Source organism: Physeter macrocephalus, chromosome 12 (genome assembly GCF_002837175.3).
Source record: "Physeter macrocephalus isolate SW-GA chromosome 12, ASM283717v5, whole genome shotgun sequence".
NCBI lineage: Eukaryota > Metazoa > Chordata > Mammalia > Artiodactyla > Physeteridae > Physeter > Physeter macrocephalus.
Window position 1 is genome coordinate 83,986,412 of NC_041225.1, and position 22,712 is coordinate 84,009,123.

The 22,712-nt window shown below is 37.8% G+C and overlaps 2 protein-coding genes across 5 annotated transcripts in view; both read right to left on the reverse strand.

Annotated features, from left to right (window-relative positions):
- Positions 1 to 1,954: 1,954 nt before the first annotated feature.
- The window catches only part of GFPT1 (glutamine--fructose-6-phosphate transaminase 1), a 59,695-nt gene continuing 38,937 nt past the window's right edge, over positions 1,955 to 22,712 (reverse strand). For all 4 annotated transcript variants that reach the window (XM_024133482.2, XM_024133480.3, XM_024133481.3 and 1 more), the window contains 10 exons: positions 22,284 to 22,447; positions 21,268 to 21,363; positions 16,730 to 16,827; positions 14,557 to 14,677; positions 13,756 to 13,913; positions 5,244 to 5,358; positions 4,857 to 4,984; positions 3,593 to 3,760; positions 2,750 to 2,911; positions 1,955 to 2,111 (listed from right to left, as the gene is read on the reverse strand). In XM_024133482.2, coding sequence (XP_023989250.1) covers positions 2,067 to 2,111; positions 2,750 to 2,911; positions 3,593 to 3,760; positions 4,857 to 4,984; positions 5,244 to 5,358; positions 13,756 to 13,913; positions 14,557 to 14,677; positions 16,730 to 16,827; positions 21,268 to 21,363; positions 22,284 to 22,447 — 1,255 coding nt within the window. In that variant the 3' untranslated portion in view covers positions 1,955 to 2,066. The remainder of the gene's footprint in view (positions 2,112 to 2,749; positions 2,912 to 3,592; positions 3,761 to 4,856; positions 4,985 to 5,243; positions 5,359 to 13,755; positions 13,914 to 14,556; positions 14,678 to 16,729; positions 16,828 to 21,267; positions 21,364 to 22,283; positions 22,448 to 22,712) is intronic.
- On the reverse strand, positions 9,935 to 11,228 carry HUS1 (HUS1 checkpoint clamp component). Its single transcript, XM_055089217.1, has one exon. It carries the CDS (start codon positions 10,398 to 10,400, stop codon positions 9,942 to 9,944), a length of 459 nt encoding a protein of 152 aa, XP_054945192.1. The 5' UTR covers positions 10,401 to 11,228; the 3' UTR covers positions 9,935 to 9,941.

Here is a 22,712-nt window from a genome sequence, read left to right on the forward strand (position 1 = left end):
TCATAATTCATAAAAGCATCTAAAAATCACTACATTAAACAGGGTAGGGAGCAAGAAGAAGGGGTAGGGAATGGAAGCCACGTTTGTTTGGAAAATACCACTTTTTTTTTCTTACTATTGGTTTTTGAGATTCGGTTTAGAACTTACCCTAGCCTGAAGTGTACATGTGTGTGTTTGAGAGCTAGAGAAAGATAGACAGACACACCAAACACGCACACACAGAGAGGGAGAGGAAACAGAGACTGAAAATTAATGATTGATTTCACATATCAGTTTCACTTAGAAAGCTAATTTTAACTTTGGAAATGCTATAAATCCATATAAATCGTGCATAAAATGCTAACATAACATAAGAATGACACTACACACATACTAAAACTAGCAGGCCTACACAAAATAATATTAGAAACAATTAAAATAGATAAATATAGCTATAGTAGCTATATAAATGTGAACAGTAATCCTATTTCATTTTAAAAACAGGTTTCTAGTCTTAATCTAAGAGTCCTTCTGAATTACCTCAAAATAAGCCAATTCTTTCTCTAACCCTAACACAAGGCAGAATTCTATGCTTCTCTTCCAACAGCTACTAGAACATCGTAACCTCATCAAGAAGTTCAAACACAGAAAAAGGAAAAGACTGCGCTTACTTAATTCTACTAAATATCTTACCTTCACAATTTAAAAGTGAAAACTTTTGAAAGAGAAGGACTTAACCAAAACATAAACACACTGTCCTGTAACGCCCAAGGTGTGGCCAAAAAAGCTCCGTGAAGAAATTATTACAACTTTTTGGGTGTCAAGCTAATATTCTACTTTAAATTTTTTAATCTAAATTGTAAGTTTCCATTTCTGACACTAGCTAGCTGAAGGCACCTCAGTATCACTTTATTTATATCTTCTTCATTCCTAAATATTTTTCAGGGGTAGAACAGAATATAGAGAGAGAAAAATACCTAGAAAGCAATACTAAATTTTATATAATCCTTCATTAATATCAGTGTAAAGCATATAGCTTTTTCTAACTCTAGCCCATCGTATACATTTAGAGTCAAATGATTAGTCAAAAGGCTTGTAAATCTTCCAAACAACTGCAAGGAGCTTCCAAACTGGGCACAAAGGTACTACTAGTTTGATGCAACAAGGCAGTGAGAGAAGTTAAAATTAACTGCAGGTAATTCTTCTCCGGGACAAAGTTGAAGAGAATTCTGAATATATTGGTATTAATTTGAGACATTTGATAGCAACTCTGTGTGGTGATTTCAAAGAATAAGATAAAATGTCATTCAGCAGTAATTAAAAAAAACAACAAAAAACTACAGATACGAGGAAATTAAAAACCACTTTCAGGAGATGAAAAAACAAGGAGTAGGATATACAACATGTACGTATTCCATCTTCAAACTTAAAATCATATTGTCAATTGTACAAAGCAGCTCAAATTTAAAGTTTGTGCTATGAAATTGTGCAAGTATTTTCTTCTATCAAGGGCTGGAGAAAACCAACGCACTACTATACTATTTATCTTCCTAAGATACCTTGACGTACAGATCACAGGCAATAAGTTTGAGAGACTAAGGTTAACAACTTAGAAATCCCACAAAGAAAAGTTTTCAGTTTTTAAGTTTTACAGTTTGATTTAAAAACAAAATAACAAACAAACTTCAAAATAAATCACAGCATCTTCTCTTTAAAACTGAATTAAATGTCCAAGTACATTGCTGTTGGCTTTAAATATTCCAATTAAATGCACTATTCTTTCGTTGGCCGCCTCTCAGATTGAAGTGGAGGGCCCAGAAATCCAACACTCAGCATCCTTTAATGAAAATGAGAGCTAAATCTCTTTCTGACACCAATACCAATATAGATTCCATTATTCAAACTCCCTCACAAATTACTGGGAAAATATGAGGTAATTTCACAAAAATCACAAATTGAATGGAATAATTATAACTGATATATAAATAAGGATTTACTAGAAAAGGCTTAGGGGGTGATATTTTAAATCAAGGTTTTAAATACAAAAGGTGTCTTGTGTTGCTTAATCGCCCAGTTTCAGATGTTCCTTATTCTACGGTTACAGATTTGGCTAGATTCCGCGGGAAATCAACCTGCAAAAAAAAAAAACCCAGCAATTTTTGAGAGATTATACATATATTGGGGGGGGGTGGCTATAAGCAAATTATTTTTGCCTATAAAAAACATAAAACAGAAAACATGTTCATTAACCATCTTTACTATAGATTACAAAGAATTAGATTAGAAAATATAGTAATATATCTTTAAAAGACTTGAAATCAGGAAAAAGAATTCCAAAGGAGCCAGTTCGGCACATGAAAAACTCCTGTGGTCCTCTATGAGGTGGCATCCCTCTCAGGGGACACTAGAAACGTATAAGAGCAGATGTTTTGATTGTCACTTTGGTTGTCACAATGAATGAGGGACCAGGAATGCTGAGAGTCCTACAGTGTGTGAGAAAGTCCCAAATAAAGAATTTCCAATAGCTACCTCATTAAGAAACACAGAAAGAAAACAGGTAATCTCCAGTCATGGAGGTAACGTCCAAGATTCCTTCAAGTTCTATGGGTATGAAAATGTTAGGATGTAACCTACAAACTGGGCCATGGAAATATAACAAGTGACAGAGATATGTATGAGGGAATTCTCAAATTCTATTGCTAAAAATTTAGAAGGAAACTATCAAAATGTACCAGGGTGAAAAGCCAGCCCAAAGTGGTCCATCACTTACATCATAGCCTCTCAGCACAGCCAGGTGGAAGGCCAGCAACTGTAAGGGGATCACGCTGAGAATGCCCTGCAGGCAGTCCACTGAGTGTGGCACCTTGATTGTTCTTTTTGTGTTCTTAATGGTCTCAGTGTCTTCCTTATCACAGATCACCACTGGCCGGCCCTGGGAAAGAAATCACACTCGCAATCACTGGTTAAGCAAAAGCAGGGCTGTAACACTTGAACATACAAATTTTGCACTGCACGATTCACACGTGGCCTCACTGACACAGGCTTATTTAAACTCACAATCCCATGTGGTAAGTTTCACTCACAGTCAAGGAAACAGAAGCTTTGTAAGATTCAGTGCTTTCTTAAACTCACACAACTAACAGATACCAGGCTCGGTACTTAAATCTAGGACTACCTGCCTTCAAAGCCCAAATCTGTAACCACTACATTGTGACTAGAGATTAACATCTTTGGAAATTTACATACAAAGCCAAATGATCTGAAGAAAACTCAGTTAAGCACAGCACCAGTAATATTAATGTAAAGTCTAGTTCCTCCTGAAATACACATGTAACAATATTAAATTAAAAGAGAACAGCATACACTAATTGAAGATGACAGGACTTGGAGACCAAGACCTCATTTTGATCTTGGTTCTGGTATTATGAGAACTATGGGCTAGGTCCTGTCAAAACTCTTGAGTACCTCAGATTACTCACATGCAAACCTAAGCATGCTTTGTAAGCCACCTGATGGGTACTGGTCTATCACTTTAATGTCATAAAATTCAAATAAGCTTTAGTGACCCAACTCTTCAACCCCCAAGGTGTCCTCACAGCAGCTCCTGACTTACCTGCCTAGCAACCACCTGCTGAAGAGCATTCTGACACTTGGCATAGGTGTGATCTCTCATGATGATCATGATGACAGGCATCAACTTATCCACCAAAGCTAGAGGGCCGTGTTTCAACTCACCAGCAAGGATACCTTCCGAGTGCATGTAAGTGATTTCTTTGATTTTCTAATAGGAAGAAACTAGATTAGTCTTCAGTCTGTTTTTCAAAAACCCATTCTTTAAATATTACACAGGACATCTGACGTCTGAAGTCCCTGTCTATTTATCCAAAAGTATTAAAGGATCACTGATGTGCAAATATAGCTAATAGGTTAACTGATCATTATTTCTAAATATAATGTCAACAACTATTTGGAAGTTTTAGAACTCCACAAGGACTTTTTTTTTTTTTTTTTTTTGTGGTATGCGGGCCTCCCTCTGCTGCGGCCTCTCCCGTTGCGGAGCACAGGCTCCGGACGCGCAGGCCCAGCGGCCATCTATGTGGAAGTTTTAGAACTCCACAAGGACTTTTTGAAGAGTTTAGACTATCATGAATGTACTCATATTTCTTTGTAACTGATCTCCCAATTGCTTCATATTTGACCTCAATTAAATCTCACACCTAGAGAACTTAATATTTATTTTATTCATATTTGGACAAAAAAATAACCCAAGTTACTTGCTAAACCCACGGTATCATGCTAAAATGTACTCTTCTTGATTTTCACTTTTGAATTAAGTATTCTGTTATACTTTCTGTTATACCTCAAGGTAAACAAATCAGAATGCATAAATATAAAGGCACTTTTGTGAAAGTTCCACCTATTTCATTCAGTCTAAAAGTATGACTGGGACTTCCCTGGTGGTGCAGTGGTTAAGAATCCGCCTGCCAATGCAGGGAACACGGGTTCGAGCCCTGGTCCAGGAAGATCCCACATGCCGCTAAGCAACTAAGCCCATGTGCCACAACTACTGAGCCTGTGCTGTAGAGCCCGCAAGCCACAGCTACTGAAGCAGTGTACCACAACTACTGAATCCTGCGCACCCTACAGCCCATGCTCCGCAACAAGAGAAGCCACCGCCGTGAGAAACCCATTCACCACAACGAAGAGTAGCCCCCGCTCGCCGCAACTAGAGAAAGCCCGCATGCAGCAATGAGGACCCAATGCAGCCAAAAATAAATAAATAAATAAATTTTTAAAAATAAAATAAATAAATAAAAGTATGGCTATGTGCCAGGTCCATAAGTCAACATTCTGAAATTGTAAGTGAGAAGACTTACTAGGGCCCCTTCAAGACAAGTAGCATAATGATAGCCACGTCCCATTATCAAGACTGACTTCTGGTGATAAAGTTCTGTTGCCAGTTTCTGAATTTCATCATCCATGCTCAAAACTTCCTTAATTAAATCTGTTAAGAAGTAATATTAGCAAAATCTATGAAAAGAGGACAATAAACTAAACCAATATAATAATAATAATAATAACATATGGGTAGCAACCGATAAAAGACCAAGGTTTCTAATCTTCTGTGCTATCACTGTGGGATTTTTAAACGCACAGGTGTAAAGTAAAAATATCTTGCTGACTAAATAGGTACAAGCCACAGCTTCACCCATGTACTTCCCACTCCCTTAGACAACAAGTAGAGTGTGTGAGTATCTTCATACCAGGCAGCCGCTTCAATCCAAGCATGATCTCTTTGCGTCTCTCTTGCATGGAGATCCTGTCATCACACATCATAAGAGCAAACATCACAAGGGATACAAACTGGCTTGTGTATGCCTGAAATACCACAAAAAAGCAGAAGAATTAGTTGCAGTTGCATTTTAAGAAGCTGGAATTTTTAATTTAAAAAGATGAAAATAAACAAAAAAATTCCCACTGGTTTAAGTGCATATTTTTTTAAAAACAGCATTAGTAGCAGCAAAGTAAACCAGTATTTAGGAAATCTACCACTGTTCTCCTTTTCCGAATTTGAGCAAATAACTTAACCTTTATTTCCAAATACCAAATATAAGTTCCTTGTAATGCAGTGGATGCTTATGAAATCCCTAATACAGTACCCTCAAAAAAGGAAGAGAAATGAACCAAAGGAAGGTAAGGAGAGAGTAAATCTGTATGTGCATAACCAAATTAAACTTTGAATGTAAATCAAAAACAAGGGTTTGAAAACCTCTCCTTAATGTACTTGCACTGGTTTTGTCGGATTTTTTTTTAGTTTTCTCTTTGATTTTTCACTTTTGTCTATTGCCTGTTCTTACTACTTTTTTTTTTTTTTAATTTTGGCCAAAAATTTTTTTAAAGTTCAACTGTAGAAAAGTAAATAGAAATAAGAATAAGCCTCAATCTTATTAACAGGAATAATTACATTAATAACATATTATTAATAACATTGTGAGTAATTACTTTTGATTTTTACTATTTTTTTCCTTTATATTGTTAAGAAAATTATTAGTAAGTGTAATTTTATAAGTTGTGCTATTCTTTGTTTATTCTATTTTTAAATTTTATTTTATTTTTGGCCATGCTGCATGGCTTGCAGGATCTTTGTTCCCCATCCAGGGATCAAACCCATGCCCCCTGCAATGGGAGCAAGGAGTCCTAACCACTGGACCACCAGGGGATTCCCCAGGTTGTGTTCATTCTTTTTTTTTTTTTCCCATTAATTAATTAATTAATTAACTTAATTTTGGCTGTGTTGCATCTTCATTGCTGTGCACGGGCTTTCTTTAGTTGTGGCGAGCAGGGGCTACTCTTTGTTGCAGTGCACGGGCTTCTCACTGAGGTAGCTTCTCTTGTTGCAGAGCATAGGCTCTAGGTGCACAGCCTTCAGTAGTTGCGGCACACAGACTTCAGTAGTTGTGGCACACGGGCTCAGTAGTTGTGGGTGTCCCCTGCATTGGCAGGCAGATCCTTAACCACTGCACCACCAGGGAGGTCCCTTGATATGATTTTAATTTTCCTAAATTTACCAGGTCTTGTTTTGTGGCCTAGCATGTGATCTATCCTGGAGAATGTACCATGTGCACTTAAAAAGAATGTGTACTCTGCTGCTTTTGGATGGAATGCTCTACACATATCAATTATGTACCTCTGGTGTAATGTGTCATTTAAGGCCAGTGTTTCCTTATTGATTTTGTCTGGATGACTGGTCCACTGATGTTAAGTGGGGTGTTAAAGTCCCCTACTACTATTGTGTTACTGTTGATTTCTCCCTTTATGTCTGTTAGTATTTGCTTTATGTATTTAGGTGCTCCAATGCTGGGTACATATATATTTACAATCGTTATATCTTCTTCTTGGACTAATCCCTTGATCATTATGTAGTGTCCTCCTTTGTCTCTTGTAACAGTCTTTAAAATCTATCTTGTCTGATATAAGTATTGTTACCCCAGCTTTCTTTTGATTTCCATTTGCATGGAATTCCTTTTCTCATTCCCTCATTTTCAGTCTGTGTGTCTTTAGATCTGAAGTGAGTCTCTTATAGGCAGCATATATATGGGTCTTGTTTTTGTATCCATTCAGCCACTCTCTCTTGATTAGAGCACTGAGTCCATTTACATTTAAGGTAATTAATGATATGTATGTTATTGCCATTTTGTTACTTGTTTGGGGGTTGTTTTGTAGGTCTTTTTTTTTTTCCTTTCTTATTTTGTTCCCTGTGATTTGACGACTATCTTTAGTGTTGTTTGGATTCCTTTTTCCTTTTTTGGTTTATATCTATTATAGATTTTTGGTTTGTGGTTACTGTGAGGTTTTTAAATAGCAATATGTATATATATATGTGTGTGTGTGTGTGATTGTTTTAAGTTGCTGGTCTCTTAATTTCAAATGCATGTTAACAACCCTGCATTTGTACTCTCCTCCTCTCATGATTACTGTTTTTGATATATTTTACATTTAACTGTATTGTGCATCCCTTAACTGCTTATTGTGGATATACATGATTTTACTGCTTTTGTCTTTAACCTTTCTACTAGCTTTGTGGGTGGATGACTTCCTACCTTTACTGTATGTTTGCCTTTATTGATGAGCTTTTTCATTTCATAATTTTCATGTTTCTAGTTGCGGCCATTTCTTTTTCACTTAGAGGAATTTCCTGAACATTTCTTGTAGAGCTGGTTTGGTGGTGCTGAACTCATTTAGCCTTTGCTTGTCTGTAAAGGTTTTGATCTCTCCATCAAATCTGAACAAGAGCCTTGTTGGTTAGAGCAGCGGTCCCCAAACTTTTTGGCACCAGGGACCGCTTTCGTGGAAGACAATTTTTCCACGGTCGGGGGTGGGGGGTGGGGGGGTGGGAGGGTTCGGGAGGTAATGCAAGTGATGGGGGGGATGGTTCAGGCAGTAACGTGAGTGATGGGAAGCAATGGGAATGGAAGACGAACCTTCGCTCACTTGCCTGCCACTCACCTCCTGTTGTGCGGCCCGGTTCCTAACAGGCCACAAACCAGCACCGTTCCAGAGCCCAGCACCATTCCACAGCCCAGGCGTTGGGGACCCCTGGGTTAGAGTATTCTTGGGTGTAGGTTTTTCCCTTTCATTGCTTTAAATAAAACATGCCACTCCCTTCTGGCCTGCAGGGTTTCTGCTAAAGGTCAGCTGACAGCCTATGGGAGTTCCCTTGTATGTTATCTCTTGCTTTTCCCCTGCTGCTTTTAACAGTCTCTCTAATTTTTGTCATTTTAATCGCAATGTGTCTTGGTGTTTTCCTCTTTGCGTAAGTCCTGTATGGGACTCTCTGGGCCTCCCGGATTTGGATGACTATTTCTTTTCCAGGTTAGGGAAGTTTTCAGATATTATGTCTTCAGATATATTCTCTGCCCCTTTCTCTCTCTCTTCTCCTTCTAGAACCCCTATACTGCGAATATTAGTACACTTGATGTTATTGCAGAGGTCTCTCAAACTGTCCTCATTTCTTTTCATTCTTCTTTTCTTTTTTCTGTTCAGCATCAGTGATTTTCACTACTCTGTCTTCTATTTTATATATGTTTTCTATAAAGCACCTTACATGAATTTTTATCCATTCTAAGAAGTTTCTGATTTGATTTTCTTAAGTTCTACAGGTAGTCAATCATATCAGTTGCAAATAAGAATTTGTTTCCTCCTTTCCTGCTGTTTTAATTTTTCTTACTAAACTGGATAGAACTTCTAGAATAGGGATAGCAAATACGTTTCATATAGAGTCAATCCTTACCTACTGGTTGTCACAGTGAAACATTATGTTGAGAAGGATTCTAAGGGCACCCTTTTTGCTTTGCAATAATACAGATAAAATCCTAGGAAGGTTCCAGAAGAACAGCTAAGGCCCACCAAGATAAAGGTGCTGAAGCTTTCTATTTTGCTGTTCACTCATCTATTTTTCTCTATTATTTGCCTCCTTCTGCTTCATTGGGTTTCCTTCTTCTACCTTTTTGAGTTCAATACTCAGTTCATTTTCTTTTTGAAGCAATTAATGCTATCAACTTACCTCTATCACTCTGGCCACACTATCTAAATTTTTACCCATATTGTTCATTATATTTATTTTTTCTAATAAGTCTTTTTAAATGGCAATTCTGATATGGTTCTAACTCAAGTTATTTAAAGAAACGTTTTTATGTTCCAGGCATTTGAGGTTTTTATTTACATTTTTATTTTTATTTTTTTTTTTGATTTTTACAACTTTAATAAGAAAGTTTAAAGTCTGAATAAATAATTTTTAACTTTTCTTTTCAATGTCTTAAAGGCAAAACAAAGCAGAAAGAATAAAGAAATAATATGAAGAAATGTTTATCCAACTGTGTTTCATTAATTCAATTTCTAGTTAAAATATTATAGAAAGGAAAAAAAAAGTAAAAATACATAGGATTTCATTGCTGTGGGGACAGAGACAAATGACTTAGAACACATCACCCTACGGCCTCTTCGGGTCCAGACCAAGGTCCCTGAGCTCCCTGATCCCATAGGTGGGGTTACGACAACGCTGGGATGAAATATTGCAGGGAGACGTCTTCATGGAGCAGGTCAAAATGAACCATCTTGTTCTTCACAATATTGCATGTGGCCTTTGTAGGATTTACTTGTTGTCCAGCAAGGAACTGTAGGAGCTTCCTAATGTCTATGTGCAGAGGTGTGGGAGAAGGGAGGGACACACAAATGCTTCAAAAGTGAAAACGGAGAGAAACCATGCTTTCTAGACTAGGTGACAAAACCAGTAAAAGAAATGTAGATGCTGGGATACGCAGATATGAGAAGAAAGATGCAGAAGTGTTATTTCATAGGAAAAGCAGTATCCTCGTTGAATATTATGGGATCACAATGCTATTTAAATATGAGGAGAACCTGACGCCAATGGAAAACAAATACTGATGTGCAGATCTTTCACTTTAATAAAACCAATTAGCTTTCCACATACTGTTAGAAAGCCTAGGCTTGTAACTACTTTTGAATCCTCTGGGAAGTTTCAGAAACGCTCCCGTCGTACTCACCAGCTCTATAGAAACTGTGAGGCAGGGAAAGTGTTTATTAGTCAGCTTGATTTTCAAGGTTCGGGCATTCTGGGCAGTTTTCAAGGCTCGAGATAAATTTTCCGATGTTAGCTCTAAATAAATCGCATTGTTTTCTGTGGAGACACCTTCCATTTGAAATTCGCTGAAGAAGTTCTCCTGCTCCAGCTCACACCACATGCTCACCCCTCCATTGGCCACCTTGTCAGAGAGGACGAAGTTCAACTTATCCGGGCTGATACGCAGAGTCCAGGTTTTGGCAAGCTTGGCTATCATGTTACTGACTCGCGTGAAGTTGTTCAGACAGGCCGCATCCACGAGCTTAGCCCAAAACTTCATGGCGCGACGCGGCCCGCTCCAGGGACCACACCTACATTTTTATTATTAATCACTAGGATTACTGTGATATTGTCAGCTACAGTGCTATGAATAATTTTAACTTGAATCATTCATCCTGGGCTTTTTTGTAGATTATATGCTAAATTTCTACTACTCTTCCCTGGATAAGGGATCACGTCATGAGTGAATATTTTCCTGTCATAATGTGGATAATGAGCCTCCTGTACAATAAAATCACAGTCTGCTAATGCTCCTTACCCTCCCAATAGTTAAATTAGATTCCCTGTTTCCTCCTGCTGCACCTCCCAGCTACCAGGTGCTCATACATTCCTCCACAGCTACCTGTCCCTGTGCTCCTGTGTGTTCCACTGGCAGACTGGGATTTTTTTCCCCTTAGCACTAAAGTGGATTTGCAGTCCCTTGTCTCCAGTCTAACGATCATACCTGTATTCTAAGTTCCAGTCCTTCCCAGTCTACTTCTTTCTACTGCAGTTTACTTTTCAATAAACCAATTAATCACAAAATATACTATCAGGACAGAGGGAGAGACCCAATATCTTGGACTCCTGGGATACCTAAATTGTTTCCAATCCAAAATGATCAGATAATGAGTATTCTAGTTCCTCCAGCCCATAATTAAAAAATGTTATTCTACAGAGTATGCGTCTTTGTTTGGACTTAAAACATCTCAGCACTGGTTTTTAAAAGCAAATATTAAACAGAGTAACTTTAATGCACTTATTTTTTCTATTGCATTCAGCTTAATTTCCAATTTCATTGTTTTCATTTCATCAATACATACCAGGCAACCAATTATGAAAAAAATAAGCTACACATCACATTTAGAATTACTGAGGTTTGAAAGAATTTACCAGGACAATGCTGACTCTGAACTTTTCAACTTGGTTTTACTTTTTATTCAGCCAAAAATAGAAGTTATATTGGTTTATTTTTTTTTAAATCAACAAAAGTTAGTACTGTGGTGAACTTCTAAACACCTGCAATAACATACACGAATTACTGAGTCTGCACAGTTACACCCATCGATTTCTACAGAAATATCAAATTGTCTATGGTCAAACATTCTGAGAAATTTAATAATATCTCTCTAACCTTGACAGTTTTTCAGGCAAAGTTGGGAATTAATCATCAAGATTATAGAATTCTTATGCTAGCTCTATCACGGAGCCCAGGGATCAGGATCAATTAGAATTTCTTTCATCACCCATTAACATATAAACTTATATTTGCCATTCAGAAATGATCTATAACTAAACACCCCAAAACTTTTAAATAACTCCAAGCCCAGAATGTCTATGGCAGTTAAGGAAAACAAAATTACTTTAGAATCCAAGAAAAATTAAACTAAGACTAAGCTGCCATAATACTAAAATTTTTCAGGGAGTCATCTTTTTAAAGAATTACAGTATATACTATAAAAAGATGCTTATTTTCCTATACAAGATGTAACCATTGGAAGAACCTGGGTAAAGAGTACATGGACTTCTCTACTATCTTTGCAACTTCCTATAAATCTATAGTTATTTCAAAACAAAAAGATTTTAGAAAAGGACTTGCAGAAAAAAAAACTACTGATACAAATAACACATGAAAAAATCTCAAAATGTCATGTTAAATGGAAGAAGCTAGATACAAAAGACATGTATTATACAATTCCATTTATAAGAAATTTCTAGAAAATGAAATAATATAGCAAGAGAAAGCAATACTTGCCTGAGGCTGAGGCTGAGGGGTAGGAGTGGGAATTGACTGGAAAGGGGGACAAAGGAACTTTTTCAGGTGATTAAGTCTTCTAAAATTGGACTGTGGTGATAAACAGCCAAATTTACTAAAACCATATACACTTAAAATTGGTGAATACTATGGTATGAAAATTATACCTCAATAAAGCTGTAGAAAAATGGTTAATGGCAGAATCTAGGTGATGGGTATACAGGTATTCATGTAAAATTATTTTAATTCTGCTGTAGGTTTGAATATTAAAATAAAACATTGAGGAAAATTTAAGTTTTCATGAATGATACAATTAGAAATTTAAAAAAAATGCATTTCCCCTGGCAGCTCACAGATCAAGAAAGATTCAATAAAAAGATAAGTCAATAGCCTCCATTCAGTGGTATGATCCCACATCCCACACATGCCACACTGAAGCCCGTGCTTCAAATGTGTTTGAATGAAGGGTCTGGGATTCTAATCCCTGATCAAAGCTGTCTGTCTGGACACTGTTCCAAGAATCCACAAGCTGCTGCTGAGGGCAGCTGTTTATTCATTCAGGCACAGAATGGAAACCCAAGCACAAATATCTTACATGTTTTAATCACCACATGGAGAAAATTCAGGCTTCAGTTTTCTGTAAATTATAGTGTTAGCAATATCAAAGTAACCAAGAAACAAAAACCTCACTCAGAGTTTTTACTTAAGAATTATAACTTTTCCACAAAAAAATTCCCCATGAGGTTCTTTAAATGGAAAAAGAACCAAATGTGGTTTGTATATGTTAACATCATCTTCCCTTAATTAAACTCAAATCCACCAAAACCTAAGCATCTTATTCAACAATCAGTAACAAATATTAGACTTGGCAGAAAAAGACAAGAAACTGAAATTGTGAAACTATAAAGAGTAATATATTTGTGGAGAACATCTTTTGCATTTATATAACTTTCTAAGATTCCTATTTTTATTACTAGTACTAAACTTCTGCATATCCCAATTTCAAAGAGGAAAGTAGTCTCACTAGGCCTTAAAAATGAAAATGAAGGTGCTTTTAAATCTCCACAGATGTACATCTAAAGAGAAACAGATATTGTCATATAATACTCAATTTATTTTTTTAAATAGCCAAATTTTACACCAAAAGTGTACTCCTCTTTACAAACTTTCAAAGGGAGTGTGTATATTTTGGCACATTTATTAGGATAGTATAAACCTGTAAATAAAAATGTCAAAAATTATTAGACTTAAGCTGGGTGTTTCTAATTTGTTATTTTTCTAATTCCCTACTATACTTAATTAAGAGGGGGCATTATACTATATCCCACCCCACACAGCAGGAGGAATATAAGTGTTGAATGCGGATAATCAGAAGAGACGTTTGCAAAATGAACTTTACATTATATATGCTTGTCCCTTTTAAACTCTTAAGATGAGTGTGAGGAAGGGGGACAACAAGTGTTTTATCTATTACTGACCCTTAAGGCTTACGATAATTACGATTAGTAAACAATATGAATTCTGTAAGTGCTAAGAAATGAAATATAAAATACAGATTAGTCTGTTTCACCAACACTATGATTATGTAAATAATCACATGAGAACTAAGTCAAGACCTTACCTTTGTGCTGGCCACCCCAATCTCGGGCCCAGCATTGATGTGAACTCCACAGTCTGTCTCTCTTGATATGGAACTGCCAACCGTGTTTGTGATCCCGACAGTTAAAGCTCCTCTCTCCTTGCAGTACCGAAGACCCATCAGGGTATCTGCTGTCTCGCCTGGGTAAAAAGGAAGACAAAAGTAACACACAGAGCAGTCAACATATGCTGTTTTTTAGATGCAAAAACAGAAAACTGACTACTCTTTCAACAATATCATTTGTTTTATTATTAGTTTTTAACTGAAGTATAGTTGATTTACAGTGTTTCAGTTGTACACCAAAGTGATTCAGTTATACATATATATTTTTTTCAGAATTCTTTTCCATTATACGTTATTACAAGATACTGAGTATAGTTCCCTGTGCTATACAGTGGGTCCCTGTTGTTTATTTTATGTATAGTAGTGTGTATCTGTTAATCCCAAATTCCCAATTCATAGCTCCCTCCCTTTTCCCCTCATTTGTTTTAAATAAAATTTAAAACATGTACTTAAAAGAATAAATTTGTAAAACTTTTAATAATAGGATCCGACTTCTTAGGATCGTCTTTCTTTCTTTGTCTTTAAAAATTCAGCTCTTCTGAGTGTAAAATGTGTTGATTCTACTAACTCATTAAGAATTCCATAACATCAAAATAAACCTATATTTGTCAAGTTATCTGCAATAACCAGTTTATCTTTAAATATCAGTTTTGCCAACATATGCTATAGTTGTTAGAAAGAATGACTTTCCTCTCCTTTAAGTCTTTAAAATTAGCATACCTGACTGACTAATGAAAAAGCAAACATCATCTCGAAAAACTGGGGTGTTTCTATCCAGGAAATCACTGGCTAGCTCCACCATAACAGGCAACTCAGTCAGCTCTTCAAGAACTTGACGTGTCTGCAGAGAAAAGATGACTTGGTCATACAACTTTACATCAAATACTTTTTCACTGGACTTCTTCAGACTCAATGTATAGTTTTCACTTTTTCTGATTATAAAAATGATACATAACGCAATGTTAGAAAATACAAACAACAGAGATTAAAGCAGAAAAAAATAAAATAACCAAAATCCCACCACCCAGGAGACAAGCTCTGTTAATACTTTAGCACAAGTCTCTTTAGACAATTATCAATGCATGTATAAATAAATGCATGTATAAAATGTTTTGAGAAGTGGAGAAAGCACTGTTCTGAGTTAGCTTGTACATTAACTCTAACTTCCCAATTCCTAATCTTTAAATGACAATTCATATAATACCAAATCACTGAGAATTTCAAATGATAATAACAGATGTATCATAAACATGGAATGAAAAATTAAACACTTCAGAAATACTATGTATTCATAAAAAATGCTTTTTCTCAAAAAAAGTCAATATACTTTAAAAATCTTGTTTAAGAAAAATCACTATTTTCAAACTCTGTACTATGGAGGGTAGTGTAGGGGGAAGATAACCTAGCTAGAATTAATTCAAGGATGCTATTTTGTATGCTAAACCACACAGGATTTCTAATATTTGTTTGTTAACTACAGTAGTCTCAGCATCCACCAGAAAACCCAAAACAAAACAAAACCCTTACATCTTCTCAAATTAGAGAATCCTAACACAGCATATATATAATTTATGCCCCACATTTCAGGCTTAGCACTGAATGAAACATTTAATCAAATTTTGTATTTCTAGGGCTTCCCTGGTGGCACAGTGGTTGAGAGTCCGCCCGCCGATGCAGGGGACGCGGGTTCGTGCCCCGGTCCGGGAGGATCCCGCGTGCCGCGGAGCGGCTGGGCCCGTGAGCCATGGCCGCCGAGCCTGCGCGTCCGGAGCCTGTGCTCCGCAACGGGAGAGGCCACAGCAGTGAGAGGTCCGCGTACCGCAAAAAAAAAAAAAAAAAAAAAAAAAAAAAAATTTTGTATTTCTGAATAGAGGGCTCATTCGATAATAGATCTAAGCCACCACTAAATTAGGCAATCCCTTAATTTACACTAATGTCTTTAATTCATTCTTTTTTTTTTCCAGTGCTCAAAACAATCACTTTCTAACAACTCTTCCCTTCAAAACTGCACAGATTTTCCTTTTTAGGACCATGTAATTTGGGGCGGGGGGTGGGGAGGGGAGGGAGAACGGGGTGCTTTAGAGAAGAAGAAAGTCTATTGGGATGCAAGGGTTGAGTGACCAGCTAGTTTCACTCACTCGTCAAATGAATGGCTCCCACGAGTGTAGATAATTAATATTTATGCCCCAGCAAATAAAAAAATTACTGTCATGAACTTTGGAAATCAATCCTAAAAGTAGAAACTGAGTGTGTAAGGGTTTTCTGTACTTACAGGAGTTGACATCAACAGCACATAACCTGTCTCTTTACAAGGGAAACTACATGTGGATCTGATTTATTAGACTAAAAGACTGTTAAATTCCTAGGCTTCTATATTGACAACCAACACACATCTTTGATACAGAATTTCAGCTTCCAAAATAACAATTTAAAGAACAAAGTCTATCAAAAAGAAGACTTCCTTCCTTTGCAGAAATGTGCCTACCAAATAAAATCCTGTTGAGGTTCACACAGCCATCTGTCTGGGGCAAGTGAACAATGATACACAAAACCCAGTGATGGCTCTAACAGAAGTAGGCATGCACTGTGGACTGCAAGGCCAGGATGGCATAAGAACTTTCCACTCTTTGCCTTTCATGAAGTTAGTTGCAGGCGGTCTACCTGTATATCTAAGAACCTTTCTAAAGCAGATGATCCATTGATAAATAATTCCAAGTAGCTATTAAAATTTCTCTCCCCAACCTTCTTGATTTTTGCCATCACAACATGAAAACAAAACACGATGTTCTAACAAAAAATAGTTTTACATGGTGTGTTAGTGGAGATACTGTTTATCTGCAGATATCTTCTAATACCCAAAATGACACAACTAAAATTTTAAGAAGCCACTTACTGCTACACCAGCGTGATAACTTGTTCCACAAGCGATAAGAATCAAACGCCGACACCTCTGGATCTCCTTAATGTGATCCTTCAAACCGCCCAAATTCACTGAAATAAAAGTTTGTGGATATAATTATTTAGGAAAGATCCATATGAAACAGGTAATCGCTTTTCATGAGTGGCCAATGCCAATCTGGGAAACAACACTGCTGTTTTAAATCATTCATATTCCTCTTAGGAAGCACAGTTCTCTCTCGTTTTGAAATGTAAACTAAGTAAGTCCGAAGTTAACTGGCCACCCCCAACTTGTAACTAACCTTCCTCACCCCCTGACACGCCTACACAACTACAGTATCTACCACATCCTACCCTGTTGGGTCATTTTTACATTCCTCTCTTCCGATTAAAAGGTATCTTAAAGGCAGAACTATAGGGACACGGACAATAGATCAGTAGATGTTGGCGGCTGGAGGTGGGGAAAGGGCTGACTACAAAGGGGCTTGGGGAAATTTTTCCGGTGAAGGATCTGTGCTAACTCTTGATTGTTGTACAGGTTGTTTAGGATTATGACCATGTTGGGGAAGTTGGTCAAAACTCGCTGAATTATACATTAAGAACAGTCCATTTTATTATACCTAATTATAGCTCAGTAAGCCTGCTTGGGAAAAAAACTGTCTTAGTTGTGTTCACCTCCATTACATGCCCAGAACAGTGCTCTGAACACAATATAAACCACTCTCCTCTCAGTCTTCCCCATCTCAGTCAATGCCACCCCATTCACCTAACGGCAGGGTCATCCATCCTTGGTTGCTCAACAGCGACTGCACAAGCAAGTCCTGCGAGCCCCACTTTCAAACTGTACCTCCAACATCATCAGCCAAGTCCAACATCCCTCCCCTGGACAAGAGCCGTACTCTCCTAACTTCTATTCTCTACCTCCTAGAGCCTGTTCTCCACACACAGCCAGAATGATCTTTTAGAGGGATTCTTTAAAAACATAAATCTGATCACAAAACCCTCCAATGAGTCTGTCCTCTTTCTGTCTCTATAGCCACGTGTGTGTTCTGCTAAGGGTGCCTTGTCTATGGGTCCTTCTACACATGGCTAGTTTTCTACCTGTGAGAAATTTTCATCCAACATTCATTCAATTATTCAACTAATATTCTGAGCACCTACCAAGTGAATATACTGTCCAAGGCACTGTGTGGCTACCAGACAGTTCAGCGTCTGGCTGATGAGAGCAGTGAGCACGCCCGTGGGCAGCATCCTTCTCCACCTGACCCACCGTCGGTCTGTCTACTCTGCCCCTGCTCTTTATCTCCTCCACTCTTTTCTTCTACCTTAACTAGCTACAAAATGGAACCAAGGTATATGTTTTGCTTTTTATATTTTTGAATAATTTACATGCTTCCTTTTAAATTTCAATACTGAGAGGGCCAGTTATATTTCTCTATTTTAAGAAACTAGTTAAGTAGAAAATAAAACAATGAAAAGCTTCACTAGCTTCCCAAGTAACTTTGGAATGAAGTCCAAGCTCCTTATATGGCCTTCAAGTGGCCACAAGCCCTGCCTCCTGCTTCACTCTGACCTAATCTCCTAGCACTTCTCCTCTCACCCAGGCCACCCCAGCCAGACTGGCATTCTTGCTGTTCCTTTTCGTGTACCTCTGCCTCAGACCTCGGCAGGTACTGAAAAGACTTGGGGGAAAAGGAAACAACATTAAGAGGCTGGGTAGGGAGTCATGCAAAGGCAAATCAGTTTGGAGATGACTAAGTATAAAGCAGACAGACTATCAGAGAGACTTATATTTCAGATGATGACCAAGAAGGACAGGGAGGTTAGACAGTGAGATTAGCTGGTCACAAGCATTTCCCTAAAATTAGTCCTAGCAAATTCCCTGATGGCTGAGGGGCGTTTGGGATAGTTCTGGAAGGAGTCGCCCATGGTCTGAATTGATGCTTTGGAGAGACTCCTACTTCTGGTAAGGGAGACCACTACTACAGCAGGAGTGTCTGGAGGAAAGGGGTGGGATGGAGCGGGAACACCACTGAACACTGGAGGCTAGTCTGGCTCCATAAATGACTGGCGGTGTGACCTTTGGCCAGACTGTAAACTGACAGAGCCCCAAATTCCTTATCTTAACAACAAAAAAAGATAACAGCAATCCTGTTTATATTATAGAACTTTTATGAGGAACACATACCATAGATAAAAGTGCTTTTTAAAATCATGACTTTTCAAAGTTTATCTCCTTCTTTTCCCTTATAAAACAAAACTTTTTCCTAATCTTATTTCCATTCCATACCATAATAGTATTTACTGCTCCTCTCCCCGTTCTTCCAGGTCAACCACCTTCCACAACTCCCTCTCCCACACAAGCAGATAACAGGTCCTGCTTTGGAGTGCTCCTGTTTCTCTCCTGGCCCCCCACTGCCCTCCCATTCCCTGTTGCTTTACCCCAGATGGGACAACATCCTTACTGGCGACTGCATCTCAGCCTTTCGCTCCTCCAATGCACACTGGAGACTGGTACCCAGGTCACTTCAGTAAAGCTCTGATCACCCCTGGCTCCTAAGTCTCCTAACAGCTCTGCAATTTCTGCAAAGGGAGGTACCCTTCACACTCAACAGAATGCATTCACGGCCCTCCTGGGCAGTTCCTCTCACCTTCTTCCCTAGACTTACTGCTCTCTATCCCTCTTCAAGTACTAGATGTGGCAGACAAACTGGACTACATATTATTTCACAAACTAATTTCTGATGGTTTTCTACTATCTCCTCTTAGCAAATGCATTCTACCCAACTGCAATGCTCCCATCTCATCTTTACCTATTCAAACCTTCCAAATCCTTTAAACCACCACCTGCCTACTTCATGGAGCCTTCCCTGGCCCCCTGTCCACAAACAGATTCATTCTCTACTTTCTCTAAATTCAACACTAAACTTTAAACATTTCAACATTAAACTGCGTTTCTAATGTCATTTATCATATTTTACCTTTCTTTAAATAGTTAATTATGTATTCATCCCCCTTCTAAGAACCTCAAGGAGATCGCAGCAGTGATAACTTTCCTACAGTCCCTGATACGTTTAGCATCGTGCTCCACACACCATGTTCACCAGATGTTCAACTTATAATTCAGCCTTCAACAAATCTCTGCTGCTGAGAAAGAGTCTGATGCCTCCAGAAAAGAAAAGTATACAAAAACCGCATTTATTCTGAGAATCATTCTCTATCAGTTAGCAGGACGTGACATAAAAGAAAAGGCCCTTAATATTATATGTATAACACACAAATTCAGGAAAAGATTGTTGCATACCAGATATAATTTCTCCAAAACTGATTCCTAACACTGAGAAGCTTAGCCCAAAGCTTGTTTGTTAAACTGTTTATTAAACTGGTCATGAAGAATGTTCCAAAAATCTGATTTAGTGATAGTTTATGGATATCCTATGACCACAGAAAGTCAATCTCAAGCTCATCTCAGCAAGGTGCAGAAACTCCTGCGACACAAGGTCTAGAGAGAACTTCCAGAAGTAAGACCAGAGCTGCACTGTCACCCCACCTTAAACAGGCAGGAAGGTACAGGTTATCCCATAAGGCGTTAGGCAAACACCTGGAAAACCTCTGGGAAGTTCACACTTCACTCATTTATAAACTGAGAGAGAAAACCTAGGCTGAACAGATACAGCAAGCTTCCCAACAAGGGGACCAGGTCCCATTCTTCTGAGAATTCACAGTGTTCAGAACAGTCTCTGGTACATAGTAGGTGCCCAATAAAGGGTTTTTGTACTGAAAAGGAGTTAAATGTTCTTAATGGTACACTGAAGGACTTTTTTTTTTCTCCAGGAAAATCACCCTAATAGTCCCATAACTGACAACAATTTTCAAATGTGACTTTCTAGGCATTTTTTATATTTTTCATAACCATTTTAGAGGTATGTCACTTACCATAAAATTCACCCTTTGAAAGTGTATGATCGTGGTGTTTAGTATTTCAGAGTTGTACAACCATTACCACTATCTAACTTTAGACTTTCATCTCCTCCAAAACACCAGTATTCATTAGCAGTCACTCTCCACTCCCCTGTCCCTTCAGCTCCTGGCAACCATTATTATTACTCCCTTATTTTTTATGGTGGTAAAATATACATAACATAAAATTTACCGTTTTAACTATTCGTTAGTGTACAATTCAGTGGTATTAAGCACATTCACACTGTTGTGCAATCATGACCATCACCCATCTCAGAACTTTGGCATCGTCCCAAACTGAAGCTCTATACCTGTTAAACACTAACTCCCCGTCTCCCCCTCTCCCCAGCCCCTGGTGACCACTATCTACCTTCTGTCTCTACAAATCTGACTAACCTAGATACACTTCATACCAGTGGAATCACACACTGAAGGACTTTTAAAAGAGGACTGGGCTCCACTGATGGCTGGCAGCCATAGCTATTCTACAAAAGGACAATGAATCCTATAAGGCTGTCAATGTTAACCCCCATGAGAGACTTTGAAATAATAACATAATTCACATGTAATTACCAGTATAGTCATCAAAGTTGACTCTTCCTCTCATTGTGTTCACAACTGACTCTGGCTGCTCAAAAATTTCCTTCTGCATAAATGAACTGAAGTTGCCTAAAGTAATATAAATTGTATCATTAAAACAAAAATTAACAAGCCAAAGGATAAGAAATTTGTATTCAACTAAAAGTCTATCTCCTTTAATATAATCTTAGTAAATGAAATGAAACGAAAGGTCATGCAGTAGAGAACAATATTCATATATGACATTTTACCCAATGGGAAGAAAAATGAACAAGGAAGAAAAATGCTTTTATTAACTTCATACCTAAAATATGTAATTATAGAAAAACAGGGGAGTGGGACAAGCTTAAGTTTTAGAGTCAGATCTAGGTTCAAATCATGATTCTATCTTTTAATAGCTAAGCAGCTCTGGGAAATTCCTTAATCTGTAAAATAATCTGTTCTAGCAGCTATTTCATAGCGTGGTAGTGTGGATTAATATAGTAATGACTTGACATATAGCCATTATGCAATAAATGTTAGCTTGTTTTTCACCACAACCCCATCAGAAAGGACAATAAAAACCACAATCACCATAATCATAATAGTTAATAGTAGCAAACATTATGTAGAGCTCACTAAGCATGTCAGACGCTGTTGTAAGGGCTTAATCCCCAAAACAACCTTAATGAGGTAAATCCTATTATCCCCATTTCATATATGAGAAAACTGAAGCACTGAGAGAATAAGAGAGGAACAAAGAATAGAACACAAACTATGTTTATAAAGTATCTTAAAACATCAAGTACCACTTAAATAATTGATTTCTTTTTTCATGTTAGAAACAAGAAACCATGAATTCGTTTGAAGAAGTATTGTCAAAACAGCAGATAATTTCTCCAAAGAATCATGCCCCTTTCTGGGGTTATCCCTTCACTAATCTGTATTATCAGATTCCTAGACCAGGTCAGGAAGGAGAAAATATCCTTTCCATCGAGGACACCAAGGTGTAACAGGATAGAAAGGTTCACCCTTCATGATCTGCTGGAGTTCCATCTGGAGGGTCTGCACAGCTCGTCCAGGGTGATCTCCCGCAGTCCGTTTAATTCGATGGATAGAAAGACGGCCGTCCACCACTGCAGCGACATCATCATCCTCAAGAAAGATGACACGATTGGTGTGTTCTATGACAGCACTAAAAATGTTCAAGGAGACAGTACAATCAATAATCTAGGATGATTATTATAAACACAACTACCATTAGGACAAAAGGACGAAGTTTAAATACAAAGTCTATCATCCTGCAATATCTCTGATAACTTTCTGGTCATCAATGCCATTCCCTACAGGGAAATGAAGGAGGGGGGTGGTCACTGCAGACAATGAAGAAAAGGAACTCTGTGGCAACCAATTTGATGAGATCAGATGAGAAAGCATGGTTATTTCCTCCTCATCCTACC